Source organism: Synchiropus splendidus, chromosome 7 (genome assembly GCF_027744825.2).
Source record: "Synchiropus splendidus isolate RoL2022-P1 chromosome 7, RoL_Sspl_1.0, whole genome shotgun sequence".
In the NCBI taxonomy this organism is placed as follows: Eukaryota; Metazoa; Chordata; class Actinopteri; order Syngnathiformes; family Callionymidae; genus Synchiropus; species Synchiropus splendidus.
Genome location: NC_071340.1, coordinates 24,608,616 through 24,624,306, shown reverse-complemented (window position 1 = coordinate 24,624,306; position 15,691 = coordinate 24,608,616). Strand labels below are relative to the sequence as shown.

General features: G+C 47.1%; 3 protein-coding genes across 4 annotated transcripts; 2 read left to right on the top strand and 1 right to left on the bottom strand.

Annotated features, from left to right (window-relative positions):
- The first annotated feature begins 1,633 nt into the window (after positions 1-1,633).
- Positions 1,634-4,185, top strand: kcnv2b (potassium channel, subfamily V, member 2b). Of its 2 annotated transcripts, XM_053871206.1 has the most exons (3): positions 1,634-3,069; positions 3,440-3,510; positions 3,628-4,185. In XM_053871206.1, the coding sequence occupies exons 1-3, from the start codon at positions 1,741-1,743 to the stop codon at positions 3,806-3,808; spliced, it is 1,581 nt and encodes a 526-aa protein (XP_053727181.1). In that variant the 5' UTR covers positions 1,634-1,740; the 3' UTR covers positions 3,809-4,185. The 2 variants fall into 2 exon arrangements, with proteins under 2 accessions (XP_053727181.1, XP_053727180.1); XM_053871205.1 differs by lacking the exon at positions 3,440-3,510.
- A 3,740-nt stretch (positions 4,186-7,925) lies between these two features.
- On the top strand, positions 7,926-10,266 carry LOC128763020 (purpurin-like). The gene is made up of 5 exons (XM_053871722.1): positions 7,926-8,163; positions 8,885-9,021; positions 9,088-9,200; positions 9,259-9,471; positions 9,915-10,266. Exons 1-5 carry the CDS (start codon positions 8,050-8,052, stop codon positions 9,923-9,925), a joined length of 588 nt encoding a protein of 195 aa, XP_053727697.1. The 5' UTR covers positions 7,926-8,049; the 3' UTR covers positions 9,926-10,266.
- idua (alpha-L-iduronidase) lies at positions 9,846-15,466 on the bottom strand. Its single transcript, XM_053871721.1, has 14 exons — positions 15,180-15,466; positions 14,881-15,021; positions 13,903-13,985; positions 13,680-13,787; positions 13,423-13,518; positions 13,142-13,344; positions 12,808-12,987; positions 12,524-12,740; positions 12,243-12,452; positions 11,337-11,473; positions 11,142-11,267; positions 10,664-10,740; positions 10,495-10,595; positions 9,846-10,437 (listed from the first exon to the last, which is right to left on the bottom strand). Exons 1-14 carry the CDS (start codon positions 15,314-15,316, stop codon positions 10,334-10,336), a joined length of 1,920 nt encoding a protein of 639 aa, XP_053727696.1. The 5' UTR covers positions 15,317-15,466; the 3' UTR covers positions 9,846-10,333.
- Between the last annotated feature and the right edge of the window lie 225 nt (positions 15,467-15,691).

Below are 15,691 nucleotides of genomic sequence, written 5' to 3'. Positions count from 1 at the left end.
GGATCACATCTCTCCGGAAACAACAGAACGAAGCAGTTGGGAAGTGTATACATGATACCATTGTCCACATATGGGCCTGAAAAGAGTCATGCACATCAAGCTCATGCTGCACTCAGTCCAATGAATCCTGGTCATTTCTTGGAGTGACGCGCCACACAACACCTGGCTGAGGGAAACCATGACATTTGTCCGCATTAATTCTCAATATAGACCACTGAATTCATCAGACAGAAAGTGAATATGAGCCTTTATGAGACGCTTGTATCGGTGGATAGATGAGTCATACGCTGCACTCACGTAAATGGACTGTTACCTTAAATGCCAATATGTAGAATGAACCACATTGAGTTGTTTAAGGAAAAGTAATAAATCATTAGAGTTGCAGTTTAAGTAAATTGATGCCAATGACGTTTAAAAAATGAGTACATGAGTAAACACCACTGTAAACTATTAAAACTGAGCTGCATTCAGGGCGAGGTTGCCTCATGTTTCCCCTGGAGTTTTGGTTGGCTGAAACGATGCATACATGCTCCGATTATGAGAAATGAAAGTTTGTCAAACAAATAAGAGAATAAAGAAATATAGAAGGCTATTGTCGATCAATGAATGAGAAAAAAGCAAAACATTTTCTGGGTGAATACAATTGGGTATAAGGCATACTTTCAGAAGTACAATCAAGTACTGGTTACGACCCACTTCTGAGTGCAGTAAATATTTATAAAACTACTGACACTATGCTCAGCTGTCGGGGTTCATCCAGAGAGTCGGTCCCGCCCAGATGGACCCAGCACTTCCCACGATTTTTTGTCAGAACTGTGCGAGAACTTTAATTCTGCGCCACATGGTAAGAATGTTTTCATGCTCCGCTCCTCGTGTCAGGGTGACCCGCGGGAAAAGGTCAGCGCCCGAGTTTCGCATGACAAATCCCTCTCACCTGGAGTGCTTTTGACACACTTGACTAAAGAGAGCTGTTCAAGTCGGCCAGCTCTACTTAAATGTCGCTGCCCTAACAACTTAAACCCGTAATTGTTTTAAGTGGTCAAAGGTGGCTGGAACCTGGAGGCCTCTGACCAACAGAACGCCTGAACCCGAAAACGGTAACAAGGTGAGGGAATATATTTGTGCGTTTCTAAATCCTGGCACTAGATTGCAGGTCTGAAGGGTGGTGCACCCCCGCTTAAAACTTTGATCCTCTTTTCCTCGTGGGCCGCTGCCTTTGTTCCCAGTCTGTGATAAACCTGCGCAACAGCCGCGTGCATCAATGGATTCTCAACATGGACGCAACCGGACTCTCATCCTGTCGACGGAATCGTCCGGAAAAGTCGGATGACATGAAGTCTCATGTGAGGGATTTCTCCCGATCGCAAGCCTCATAATCTGTAGGGGATTAATGACCCAGGAGATATGTATTTATATTGGATTGAGAATAAAACGGAAAACAACATTTAACTTAAGAAGCAGCGAGAAATAGACGGGACGATGGTGAGTGAGCTTTTTATGAAGCGAGGGGACTTGTTTAATTCAGGCCTGGTATGGTCACCTGTCAGCAAACGTCACGTCCGCTGGGGAGATCAGGAGGGGATAATGGTATTTAGATGTCCTGTAAGCGTGTGGATCCTCTCAGTCAGCAACATAAATGGGGCCATCAGGCGCCCAGCCTGCTCAGATGGGAGGGTATTAAGCCTGAGGTAATGCTGTTGGCACCGGAGCTCAGTCAGCTGTGCCTCCTGCAGCGGTGACATGGGGAGCACCAGCAAGGTGCTCAGCTTCTGGAACAGGAGACAAAGTCTCTACCCCAACTACAAGGTCTCCGACGTGGACGTCGCCCGCAGGTCCTCGGAGATGGTCTACCCTCTGGCGAAGGAGAGCTGCGTGAAGACGTGGAACTCCATGTTCGAGCTGAGCCGGGACATCTACGATGTCTTCGCCGAGTACGACGAGGAGGAGGACGAGGGCCTCCTGCTGGGGTTGTCCAAGCTTTCGCCGTCCAAGAACTACATGATCAACATCAACGTCGGGGGGCAGCCCTACCAGATCGCCTACAAGATGGCCGCCAAGTATCCCAAGACCAGGATCGGACGCTTGGCCACCTACAGCGACCACAACATGAAGCTGGACTTGTGCGACGACTACATCGTGACCAGCAACGAGTTCTTCTTCGACCGCGACCCCGACATCTTTCACAGCATCTTCAACTTCTACCGCACGGGGGTCCTGTGGATCAAGGACGAGCTGTGCCCCCGGAACTTTCTGGAGGAGATCAACTACTGGGGCGTGAGGATCAAAAACACCAACCGCTGCTGCCGCATCTCCTTCGAGGAGCGGCAGGACGAGCTGAACGAGCAGCTGAAGATCCAGCGGGAGCTGGAGGCCGAGGTGGAGATCGAGGAGAACGAGGAGCTCTTCAAGGACATGTGGATGGGCCAGAAGCGGAGAGCAATCTGGAACCTCATGGAGAAGCCCTTTTCTTCTGTGAAGGCCAAGCTCATGGCCGTGGCCTCCAGCCTCTTCGTCCTGATCTCACTGGTGGCCATGACGCTGAACACGGTGGAGGAGATGCAGTACCGGACGCCCACCGGGCAGCTGAGTGGGAAGACCTACTGGGAACACGTGGAGTCCATGTGCATCGCCTTCTTCACCATGGAGTACCTGCTGCGCCTGCTCTCCACTCCGGACCTGCAGTCCTTCAGCAGGAGCGTGCTCAACACCGTGGACCTGATCGCCATCCTGCCGCAGTTCCTGCAGGCCGTCCTGGAGTTCTTCGACAGCGAGGAGAACTACATGAAGCACGAGGCCGACATGCAGGCGGTGGGGCAGGTGGGCAAGCTGGGCCAGGTGCTGAGGATCATGAGGCTGATGCGCATCTTCCGCATCCTGAAACTGGCTCGACACTCCACGGGTCTGCGAGCGTTCGGCTTCACGCTCCGCCAGTGCTACCAGCAGGTGGGCTGCCTCTTCCTCTTCATCGCCATGGGCATCTTCAGCTTCTCCGCCATGGTCTACACCGTGGAGCACGACATGCCGCAGACCAACTTCACCAGCATCCCTCACGCCTGGTGGTGGGCCGCTGTAAGTGCAACCCTCTTCCAGTTAAAAACATTAGCCTTGAGAAGATGCTCATGATGGTGACATGAGGAATCAGGGAATCAGAATCAGGGCAGCCTGTCAGGGACCTGCAGAACAAGGCGGCCATCATGGATGAAGCAGATACATATGACAATATCAGATAATCTGGGTGAAGAAAGTGTGCGGATTAAAGTAAACAAATCCCCGCTGTATGAAAGCTGGAGTTAGGTAACGGGAGAGGGACGGCTGCACAGGAAGTAGTGGCAGTTCTGATTAACATCTCGACTTCCTTGTGACATTTTTGCCTGCCACTCTGTCATCTGTGTATTAGTGTTGAGACCAATAAATAAAGTAATGGTGCTTTGTTATTCAGTGTGCTCTCAGTCTTGGTCTTGCTCTCCTCACTGGACCAGGATTCGGTGACCACAACACGACTATAGACAGGTTTCATTCATCCTTCACTCAGTGTATCGATAGATCATGACAGTGAAGAAAGCAAGTGACGCGCTGTTGATATTTTCACTGACAAACTGGGGACGCCCCCCCCTTCTGCCCCGACAGGTCAGCATCTCCACGGTGGGCTACGGCGACGTCTACCCCGAGACCACGCTGGGACGCCTCTTCGCCTTCGTCTGCATTGCGTTCGGAATCATCCTCAACGGTCTGCCCATCTCCATCCTCTTCAACAAGTTCTCCGACTACTACTCCAAGCTCAAGGCCAACCAGTACACAGCCTCCCTGAAGAAGAGGGGCAAGGTCAGATTCGCCAAGAGAACAGTCCGCAAGCTCAACCACTGCTTCGGCTGCCACTGACACCACATCTGCGCCACCTCTGGCCTCTGCAAACTAGTGCTTTATTAGAGTCCACAAGTGCATAACGTGCCACAATACATGCTTGTGGAAGTCTCCTGTCTTTTTATGAACATTTTGTACTCAGTTGTCTATTATTTATTTAGAGACTATAATCCTTGCATAATTGAGCAGCTATTTATGCTTTTATTTTGCTGTCATGAATGGACAAAAATGTGTGTGTGTGTGTGTGCATGCAGAATTGTCTGCCTTTTTTTAAAAGTTATCTGAAGCTCTTTCTACGTTTTAATAAACAACGCTCATTTTAAACTGGTGACTTGTGCATTTTCCTTGACAAATAAATGTGACACAGCAGAATCAATTCATTGGACATGCACAGAGGTTTAACCCTCTCACAGTCAGGAGAACCAAATGTTAGTTGAGGCGAAATTTATCCGTGAAATCACGTTTTCTTTAAGTAATTTTCAGACAAGAAAAACAGGTGCGATTAAACTCTTCGTCACTAAATTGAACACTAAATACTAAATTAATGATAAGCTAAGATAAATTTAGATAAAGATGAAGATAAAATTATTGAAATTATATCACACACCCTACCGTATTAAACTGGCATGGATTATTCATGTTTAGTTATAATGTAAAAAAAAAACCCAAAAACCTACAGTATGTACGTTTTGGTACCGCGCAGAAAACAGCGTTCTCTCCAGTCACCAGAAGGTGGCAGCATATAATAAACACGCATGTAATGCACCACAGAAGAAGCCTCTCCTTCCTCGACGGTAGTGAAGTGACCTCTGCTGTGCAAGAATGGCTCCTCCAGTCGCAGTGTCGCCTCTGATCAAGGTACGTTTGGAAGGTAGTGACCGTGGTTGCACAATGAAACATTACAGGTCTTAGTAATCGACTCAAACGCGATCGCATCTGTTGTCTGCCTTTTGCTGCCTGGAAACTGCTAACTGTTAGCATGGCAGCTAACGTCACTGCCGAATGAATTGCTAACTGCGCAGGACCAATCTAAAGGTGTTTGCGATGACAGAAAGAGACGTGGAGCAACAAGTCTGCGCCGGAAAACAAACCAGACAGTCTGTTTTGGGGGAGTATTGTGTGGGTCAAGCGTTGGCGCTTAGCATTGTTTTTAGCATTTAGCCTTTGCGCTGCACGTACAGTTGTTGGATTGCATTTATCTGAGCACTAACATCACGGTACGATGACACGAACAGTCGCTATCCAGAAAACACAACAACAACTAAGGAATATTTTCCTCAAACTCTTCCATTCCTAACGATACAGCTGGAATTACACCCTGAACATTGAGCTTCATCCTTAGCTGTGGTTTGTCCTGGATCATTTTACGTTAAAACAGTGAACCAAACGTCCAAAATAGACTTGAGTGATCTTCTGTGTATAAATAAGTGAGTTTATCTGCATTGGTTTTGGTCCCTCTCTGCAGACAGCCCGCTATTCCGCGCTGATTGTTGGCATCCTGTATGGCAAGAGGCGATATGGTGAGTCCATGTTGGCAAGTGTCACTGCTACCTGCTGTTCTGTGGAGCTGTTGAATTCTACCTGAGCTTGGCCTGTGGCCACGCCTTTCTCTTTTGTTTGAAATCCTTCTCCGATCAGAACCGCCTTTCATGTCTGCTACTTCATTCACCGTGTTTTGTTGCTCAGATAACCTGAAGCCAATCGCAGCTGAGGAGCGGCGGATCGAGGAGGAGGAGAAGGCGGCTCGCGAGGAGCGGGAGCGCATCGCCAAACAGCTCGCAGAAGGTACCCGCTATCCCCTGTGCTGTGTCAGATCTTATGAGCTCTGCCCTGTGAGAACTGTTTTTTTGTGTGAGTTACTTATATTTTGGGCAAAGGTCAGACAGTGGAACAACTCTGAAGTGAAGCCGAGGCTGACAAGGCCTCCAAACTACTGCCAGTCACAGGGTGTTTGATCGGGCCTGGGTGGGCTAACTAGTGCTTTTGTTCCGACCCAAAGGGCTCGACTTCCCTCCCATTTTCAGCCCTGGTGTAACCACTCTGATTTCACCTGAGTGGAGACATGGGTTATTAACAAGTGGTTGCAGTGGTATCAATCGCTTTAAACACGCTAAGCCCAGTCATCGCCCTCTTTTCGCAGCAAACGAAGACACCATCCTGAAGTGAAGCTGTGGCTGAACCCTCCACCTTTCCCTCCTGCTCCAGCTGCTTCTCTGCTTCACGCTTTAGTTTCTCTGATCCAGATTTTTGTGTAACTGCTGAGGCTGCGCCTGACGACTGCTGAAGCAGATTTGTAAAGAAATAATAAGGTTAAATTAATAAACTCTACACAGTATTTCTCCTCCTTTTTGAAGTTTATTTTATTCTCAGATTCTCTTTAAATATCTCGCAAGTAAATCTCCAGTTTACAACCTCCACAAGTGACGTTCACTTTTTGTTTTCTGGTTCAGGTCCTTTGTTATTGATCCTCATCATAACTCAGTGAATATGTGAGGGAACAAATGTGCAACAAAGCAAAGCCTCTTGACACAAATTCTGACTCATGATGGTGTTGTGATGATGGATGAAGTCGCTGGTATCAGCGACAAGAGCCAGTGTAAATGTTAAATGATGTGAGGCAGCACTGATGAGGCCCTCATGAGTAAAACTGATCACATAGAAATAAAAAAAACTACTAGGCAATTTTGTGATGCCCATTTGTAAAATTATGATTCAGTACTCGTTCAAGCCTGAATGTAACTTGTTGCTTAGGATTTTTCTCTTTCACTTGTCACTTGTTCCTGTCTTTTGAAATAAATTCAACATAAAAAATGAATAAATCATATATATTCTGAACGGGGGAACCACATTTAGTGTTGTTAGAAGATGAATACATTTTTTTTTATGATTTTCATAAAGTGTAATGATGAAAAAAAAGAAAAAAAATTCCCTCTTGACCACATCGTAAAAAGACCTCACTGGACAAAGCATTTTCAGTCACACTTGGGCCTCACTTCACTTCTGTGCCTGTGGATGTTCATGGATCCACACTCTCACGTGGTTTAATAAGGATGACCTGGTCAGGTGACCTGGTGCCCTGACATGACTGACCTGTTAAAAGAGGAAACACTCTGGAACCAGTTCATCACAGCTGCACCATCTGCTATTCTGGGTCCGCTGTCTTGCTCAAGGGCCGGTCACAGGTGGAATCAGACTCCGGGATCCGTAGGCAGCTGAGTGCAAAGGTCACAGCGGGGTCACCGATTATGTAAGAGCGATTGCTCTTATCTAACACGTTCAATTGTTCACATAAAAAAAAGATCTCAGCTGCCACAGCTCAGCTGTTATTAGCTGCTGGGTGTCACAGGTGACAAGATACGTCTCTAATCCTCTGGAAGTAAGGACTAACTTTAGTTCACAACACCGTGGTCACCTTCAGCATCCTCCTCTGTTACAGCTGCTTCTGAATCAACAGCTATTTTTGCCTTTAAAGGGCTTAAGGCAGGTGATCTATTTTGAGGACGCTGTAGAGAGTCTGTTGACATAACACGACTGGTTACCACGGTAACAGACCAGCAACCTCACCACAACTGAAAACTGCTGTACACAATAAACAGAATCAGATTTTATTTGAGGTAAAATATAATAATGGAACACCAATTAAAGGAGGGAATTATGACTTGAATTATGACTGGCAACCCATGCTGTGGCCCACAGCAGCCAAAACCTTCTTGGTTCACATCCTACGTCCGCTGGGACAACAGTATGAGAAAATTCAATATGTAATAATACAATCTGTAATCTGGTAAATTCATTTTTTGGGATTTTGTCATGTCATGTTTTTTATATATATATATATATATATATATATATATACATATATATATATATATATATATATTCTTCTCACCAAACAAATTCATCCCGTTTACAACAGAACAGTTTCATCCTGCAAACACTTTAACGCATATGAACAATTACATAAAGCCCAGCATCTATTATGGTCGCAGTTCATCAGCTTACAGTCTGGGATTGTGCTAAGTGGATCAAGACTCTGCATTTAGGTCCTAGAAGAGAAAATAAACAGCGAGATGCTCTGCCTCTCTGCTATAAAAGACTCTCCTGCGGACCTTCCCCTCACACCTCCTGGTGAGAAGGCGATTCCACTGGTGACTTATTGAGTTACACGCCGCCGTGTCTGTGTGTAGAATGAACCTCCAAATGTTCCCGCTGCTCGTGCTGGCCCTGGCCTGGGTGGAGCGGAGCCTGGCCTCCTGCGTGGTGGACAGCTTCACAGTCAAGGAGGACTTCGACCCTCAGAGGGTGAGTGGGACCCGGTTGGTGAGGGGACCAGCAGAAGAGTTTAGAGAGGAAAAACTGTTGCCACAGCTTGGACATTTCAAAATATTTTACAGAAATCTAATCTTCATGGAAGTTTTCGTAGAATAAAAAATGTTTTTTTTTTCACTCAAGGTTTGTTTATTAAAACCACAGTGCATACATTTGTGTGGAGAATAAAAACGTTCTTAAGTGACTAATGCTGGTCTGAAGACTTTGAAAACACGATTTTCTTTTTTCTTTTCCATCATCTGGGGTCGTCATGGTTAAGAAAACTTTTCACTCTTCCATAGTTGACTTTGCCTCAGTGAGAAGCTCTGACTTGTTGCTCAGGTTGTGACTCATTTCTGTCAAATTGAATCACGGCAGCTCCGGACACCTTACATGTCGGGTGTTAAAGTCAAGGCCCGTGGGCCAAATATGGCCTCCCGAATGGTTCTCCGCGGTCAGTGAAGTGAGGCTTCACTTGCATTATTGTCTTTAGTCTGTAGCCCTCTTGTTACATTATACTGTTCAAGGAATCTGTTAAAAAATCGAAATGCCCTCAGGTTGTGTTACTTAAGAGGTGATGTCCAAGTTGGGAAAGGTCTGATGGAAGTGTTGCACCAAAAAGGGTTGAATGCCCGGTTCACTGCAGTTCATTCTGGGACTTGAGGGCCTTGAGTTTGTTGGTGTGTCCACTCATTTGCTGTGATGTCTCTGGCAGTACACGGGAAAGTGGTACGCTCTTCAGAAGAAGGACCCAGAAGGCCTGTTCCTGCAGGACAACATCTCCGCTGAATACACTGTTGGAGATGACGGCTCCATGGTGGCCTCCTCCAGGGGTCGGGTCACTCTGTTCGGGTCAGTGTTCCCTCCTCTCCGACGTTGAAAGAACGGCTCTGAAAGTGACGCTTCCTCTTCCTTCAGGTTCTGGGTGGTGTGCGCCGACATGGCTGCTCAGTACACCGTGCCAAACCCGGACAGCCCCGGCAAGATGTTCATGAACTACCAGGGACTGGCCAGCTACCTGTCCAGCGGAGGTACACGCACACACACTCGAACACACAGAGCTGAGGCTGAAACCCGTCGCTCCTCCAGGGGACAACTACTGGGTCATCGACACCGACTACGACAACTACGCTATCACCTACGCCTGCCGCAGCCTGAAGGAGGACGGCAGCTGCGACGACGGCTACGCCCTGGTCTTCTCCCGCAACCCCCGTGGCCTTCCCCCTCCCATCCAGAAGATCGTGCGCCAGAAGCAGGAGGAGATCTGCATGGCCGGACAGTTCCAGCCCGTGCAGCAGAACGGTAGGTATTTGATGCCACAACACGCTGCCAAGCAGGAGCTACATCCTGGTGCCAGACAAAAAAATCTGGGGAAACTTCAGAATGCACCTTGTGACCTAACACTCACCAGGTCACGATACCATTGGAACCAGCACCTTCTTCCTACCAAACAACCTGGAATAGCTACAGGATGTTTTCTAACACTGTGATTGACAAGTGGACAAAGAAAGCCCACAACAATTTCTCAGATTTCTCTTCATCCTGGAGTAGACAAACCTGCACCGGAATATAAAATATTATAAAAAAACATATTCAGTCTTCACTGCAGCAACATTTGAGGAATGATTTAAAAAAGCTAGTTTTTATTTAAAGTGCTTTTTTGAGCAAAAGTAGGAACCAAGCTTCAATGATTTCCTGTCTCAACATGAGTCTTCATTTGAACCTGCTCTCTTTAATCCCTGCAGGTGCTTGCTAATCCACCACCACCATCATCATCATCTTCATCATCATCATCATCGCCATCAAGACACAGACAACAAAACTTGTCACATGACACGTGTCAGTATCAATTGTACTTCCGCTGAAGTTCAACACCACACGTGTCGAGGAAATAAATTTTGTTAAGAAAACAGTGTTTTATTCATCTCCATCTGAGGATAAAAAAAGCACGACTTAAAAGCAGTAACTAAACAGAAAGTCAGCAAATATTTTCACAGAAGACAGAAGCTGACACCAGCCTCAGTCACACATGTATAAAACTGAAAAAATGGAATTGAAAAAATGTACAAAGTAGAGAGCCACTGCTCAGGATCACATGCACAATGACTCCTTGCATGCAGTTTTTACAAATGAATCTTTAAAAAGAAGTTGGCACGTGTGCTCCTCATCTTTTGACCTCAGAATACTCCTCAGGGAGCGAGTAGCGTCCAGGCCTCCCCCAGTAGTCCACTGCACGGACTCGGTACCAACCGTTCACTTCCTCGTCCACTGCAAAGAAGAGGAGCTATGATCCAGCCCGAGAGCTCACTGTGAGAAGAGCCTCACCTGGTGAGAAAACAAATGAGCTGAAGGCCACGTTTTGTTCGTTGACTCGGCGGAAACTTGTCCGGCTGCGGGAAAACTCCACCTCAAAGGTCAGAATGCATCTGTAGATGGAAGACATGTTGTGGAAATGCGGAACACAAACGCAGCCTCTCACTTGTTCTGGATTTACTTGGAATGGAGACAGTGGTCGGACCAGACGATCAGAACTTGACCTCTGGTGATCCGGATGAAGCGCAGCCCATTCACCTGGGCAGAACAAACACAGAGCAAATACACAAGTCGCACTAAATATCAAGTGATAATCTGAGTGGATTTGTATTAGGTTAGAACTCTCTTCGCTTTCTGTGATGAAGTCTCTTAGCTCTGAAGCAACTTAAGTAAGAATGAAAGACCACAGTTTTGGAACTCAACCACAGACAGAGAGGCCCAAACCACCAGGACGATCTTTGACCCTTAAACTGGTACAACGTGCAATAATGAATAAAAATAAAAATAAAAATAAAAAATATATAAAAATAAAAATAAAAATAAAGCTGTGTTGACGTTGTAGATGCTGGAAATTTCACCATAAATGTCTATTAATATAATTGAATAATTTAACCTAATCTAACCAGACCTGCATGTGTAACTGGAGAGCGCACACCGACCTGCTCCGGCTCAGCCTGGGGTCGAGCACACACGTGCAGCAGAAGCACAGATGGCAGGAGGAGTTTGAACTTGAGAGTCAGCTTGTCTCCGGCAGGAAGTGGCCACGGCCCGTCCACATGAGCGTCCTGTCGGGGGGGAACTCGGTCAGTGTCCCGACAAGGCTTGAGTTGAGCAGGTGGACAGCCGTGCATCACCTGCATGCTCCTCAGCTGCCTGAACTGCTCCGGCGTGGGGAAGCTGGGGCTGCCCATGCTCTGCCACAGCCGGTACGGATTGGTCACATTGTTGTCCATGTAGTAGGCGACGTAGACCAGATCTGAAGAGAAGAACCCTGCAGGGGTTTGGTTGTCACAAATCTGAGACACATCTGATCTCACAAAACCTCAGAAGGCTTCTCATGAGCTCAGCCACATCTTCAAACTGCGAATCAAAGTATCAACACGACATTCTGTGAATGTCCGTCAAACGATTACAGATATTATTATTATATTTTCATACACAATGGTTCGACAATAAGACAGAAACATATTTTAAAATCAGAATGAAAATGAAAGACCTATACTAATAAAAAATAAGACTACAAGGTGGAGAGGAAGGCCAAAGAGGAGATTGATGGAGGTGGTGAAGGAGGAGATGAGGTTTGTAGGTTTGAGAGAAGAGGAAGCAGAGGACAGGGTGAGATGGAGGAGGATTATCCGCTGTGGCCACCACTGAAGAGAGAAGCCCAAAGAGAAAGAAGAAGGAGGAAGAAGAGAAGAAGGAGAAGAAGGAAAAGGAGAAGAAGGAGGAGGAGGAGACAAGGAAGAGGAGGAGAAGGAGAAGAAGAAGATGTTGAGGTTGGAACTGCCAGGCAGGAGGTGGAGAGGAAGGCCAAAGAGGAGATTGATGGAGGTGGTGAAGGAGGACATGAGGTTTGTAGGTTTGAGAGAAGAGGAAGCAGAGGACAGGGTGAGATGGAGGAAGATGATCCGCTGTGGCCACCACTGAAGAGAGAAGCAGAGGGAAAAAGCAGAAGAAAGGAGAGACTAACAGAACAAAAATGGTTCAATAAAAAAGAAGAGTGATTTGGCTACCAAGTGCAACATCCCCTTCACACTTGCCTCTCCGTGGAGCCAGTCCTTCCAGGGAGACAGTGACATCATGGGTCTGGCTGGAGGTTCTGTTGTCGTCACTGCAGTAGATCAGCACTGACGTCTGCCAGCTGTCTGAGCTGCCGGATGTTTTGGCTTCGTGTGTGCTGGCCAGGACTCCCACCGTGCTGTTGTCGTCCCCAGCTGGGTCCCACACCTGCGCCCAGACCTGAGCGTCGCCTGAAGACGGGTCCAAAGCAGGAAAGGTCAAAAATGGCTGGCCACCGAACATGCAAAGAACCTGGTCCCACCCAGCAAAGCCAGCAGGCCCATGACAGTGAGGATGGGTTTCCGGATGAGCTGCACGTGAGGCGGGCGAGTGTTGTTGACCTGGAATCGAGCCAGCAGCGTGCGCTGGGTGAAGGGATGAGGATGGTAGCTGAGGAAGGCGTTGTCGTTGCTGAGCAGCGTGTAGTTGATACTGCTGTTTGTGTTCCGAAGCAGAAGGTCCTGATGCTGCTGGATCACCTGCACCAGTAAAGGTCATGCTTCAGTCGAACAGAGTTATGGTTTCGTTCATTTGATCGTTTGTTACTTTGACCGCCATGGCAGCGTAGGTGACGTCTGCCCTCCACTCCTGAGGCCGGGCCCAGCCCACCAGAGGGTCGGCCTCATCGTTGTAAACAGGCAGGTTGCTGAAGGCAGGGAAGCGCTTCTGAATCTCCTCCATAGTCTGGACCTCCTGCTGCAGGATTGGCATGGAGGCGCCGCCGCCCTGTTTGGTTTTCAAAGCACATTTGATGGGAGAATAACTCAGTGAGGCTGCAACGATTAGTTGAGGTCATCAATAACGTCGACACAAAAATTCGTCGGTGTCAGAATCTGTGCGTCGGTCCAGGTGACTTGGAAAAATAAGAACTTGAGCTGACCTTTTTGTGCAGAGCGATGTAGTCTAGTCGGACTCCGGTCTCTCCAGTGAAGTAGTTGGTGCCGTTGTAGCAGTGTTGGAGCATGGCCCAGCAGTACGGTGAGTGTGGGGGAGAGTGACAGGAGTCTCCAGGACCCCCAAACTTTAACATGCTGCTGGCGGCGCGCAGACCTTCCGAACAGGCATCGTAGTAGTTCAGAAACCCTGCATTTAAAAAACAGTTGACTTCCACGGACGACAGCAGGGTCACAGCACTAAACTATAAACTTCAAATGCGTTTACCTTCAATTGAAACACTGACATTATCGAAGTCGTGGTTATTGGGCTCATTCCAAGTTTCAAAGTTCCACTGAGAGACGTGTCCCAAACCATATCTGTCTGTGGGTGAAAGTGCGATTCATAACGTCACATCGCATTTCCAAAACCTGTGATCTCGGTTAGGCTTTAAAATCACGAGTTTCACGCTTCAGCAGGCGTCGACAACTCACGCCAATGTCTTTATCTCTACACACGTACTGCACTGGAACGGTGGCACATACCGATGTACCTCTGGGCAAGCTGGTAGACCAGGTTCCTCCACGCCACAACCTGGGCTTTGTCTTCGAAATCAGTGAAGTAGTTTGAGACGCTGCCCATCAGTTCAAATCCTGAGCCAAGCAAAACATTGAAAAAAATAAAAGTATGTGTGAAAATCCTATTTTGTAATGCCTCAGCAGAGCTTGTTTATAAACACATCTTTGCCGACCACAGACTGTACAGTACCTGGTTTAAGTCCATTCATCCACAGGAGCTCTATAAGCTGGTCCAGCTTGGTGAAATTGAACAGCAGTTGTCCATTGTTTACTCTGAAAACAACGACACGTTCTAAAGTTATAGTTAATGTTAGCTTTGACACAGGTTCCAGTGGTCTATACATTATGACTATTGTAAGGTTAGGTCAGAGCTCATCGATGTATCCAGGTTTCAAAGCATGAGGTGAGTGATCTTCCAGCAGCAGTCGACCATTCTGACGACAGTCCACTACTGCAGTGGTCCCCAAACCCCGGGACGGTCCGTGGATCAATGGGTACTGGGCCGCACAAGAAATTATTTGCATATTATCTGAGTTTGAAGGATCTTTTATTTTGAAAAATGGCCAGATTCTCTCGGTTAAATCTAGGTCACTTGACAGACTAAATTGTCATTGAAGAGACAGAAGAAGAGCCTAAGATTTCCAAGAAGAAGAAAGTGTTTAACACACAATACCAGGGGTCGTACTTGAAATATGGATTTATCGCGGCCATCTACCGTCACTCCCAGATGGGACCGTCTCTTTGCAGAGAACCAAGTTCAGGGCTGCCATCGATTTAACAATATGGTGAGTTAAACTTTTCATGCACTTTATTTTGTGGTGTATCTGCATGCTCTTTTGAAGGCATGTCCGAACGTCACCATAGCGACCAGAGTCAGAGAGTGTTAGGGCACTGGTCGAGAGGAGGCGAGTCTTAGTGGCGGTCCGCGGTGATAAAAAGGTTGGGGACCACTGCTCTACTAGGGTCTATGTAATGGAGCCCAGATCTGACTCTTGCAAGCTCATGTTCATCAGCTTGAGTCACTGCTTCTCCGACTTTAAACCACTTTCGACTGGCTGTGATCTTGGTAAATGTGGATCCAAAGAAGCCGGTCACCATGTAAAGGATATGGAGGATGGCTGACAGACAGTGTTCCAGAGTGATGCAGCCTGCTTTCAAACAAACTTACTCAGCAGAGATCAGCTCCAACATCCAGTGAATCCGGACCTGCTGGATCCCTTCATGTGGAACTGAGCCCACAAAAGCCAAGTTCAGCTGCTGGTCGATGCTCAAGTCGAACTGGTCGGCTTCAGTGTGAGGCAGTGGAGGGCTGGTCAAATGAATCACATGTGATATGAAAAGTAGTTTTTCTCACTTAGATAATCAGTAACAGGTGGTTTTGGCTGACTACACATCCTTATCATAGTGTCTTAAATTGGTAGCAACAACCAAACAGTGCAAACTTGACTGCTGCTGGATCTTACCCACCAGAAACCGGTGCTTCTCCAGAAATGCTTCAGCTCCGCCACTGGTCTCCTCACGTCCACTTTCACAACAAACACAGACGCGGAAACCATTGTGCTTTGAAGGAGAAGTGCAACGATAGAAAAAGTCTGCCACCTCATTTCTAAAACTCAGCGACTTTATCAGCCCCGCTTGCATAACAACAGCCGGTGCATTGAGAGGCTCGGAAAGGGTTCGGTCACATCACTTTAACGGCTATAAAACTAGGAACTCAGACGCCCGGAGAGACCACAACATTCCCACGATCAACAGAGCGGTCACCTGACGGCGGTGACGTCAATCCACAGCGACATATTTGTAGTTCCGTTGCGAACGGTGTCAGACAAGTTTGTCGTTTTTCACGTGTTCAAATCATTCGAAAACAATAAAATAACCGTATGCAAAATGTAAAGTCGAATTATGGTTATCTTATAAATGAAACTACGAACAACAATTTTAAAAGGTTAGCCACAGACTATCTACTTATAAATAGTATC

What these genes read in the sequence shown, in the direction of transcription:
- kcnv2b (XM_053871205.1), top strand. Translation starts at nt 1,741, where the DNA reads ATGGGGAGCACCAGCAAGGTGCTCAGCTTCTGGAACAGGAGACAAAGT. An exon ending in ACGCCTGGTGGTGGGCCGCT is followed by an intron (nt 3,070 to 3,627) that starts GTAAGTGCAACC and finishes CTGCCCCGACAG; the next exon opens with GTCAGCATCTCCACGGTGGG.
- LOC128763020 (XM_053871722.1), top strand. Translation starts at nt 8,050, where the DNA reads ATGAACCTCCAAATGTTCCCGCTGCTCGTGCTGGCCCTGGCCTGGGTG. An exon ending in AGGACTTCGACCCTCAGAGG is followed by an intron (nt 8,164 to 8,884) that starts GTGAGTGGGACC and finishes TGTCTCTGGCAG; the next exon opens with TACACGGGAAAGTGGTACGC. An exon ending in GGTCGGGTCACTCTGTTCGG is followed by an intron (nt 9,022 to 9,087) that starts GTCAGTGTTCCC and finishes CTCTTCCTTCAG; the next exon opens with GTTCTGGGTGGTGTGCGCCG.
- idua (XM_053871721.1), bottom strand. Translation starts at nt 15,316, where the DNA reads ATGAGGTGGCAGACTTTTTCTATCGTTGCACTTCTCCTTCAAAGCACA. An exon ending in GATGAATGGACTTAAACCAG is followed by an intron (nt 13,788 to 13,902) that starts GTACTGTACAGT and finishes TGCTTGGCTCAG; the next exon opens with GATTTGAACTGATGGGCAGC. An exon ending in CCCAGGCTGAGCCGGAGCAG is followed by an intron (nt 10,741 to 11,141) that starts GTCGGTGTGCGC and finishes TGTTCTGCCCAG; the next exon opens with GTGAATGGGCTGCGCTTCAT.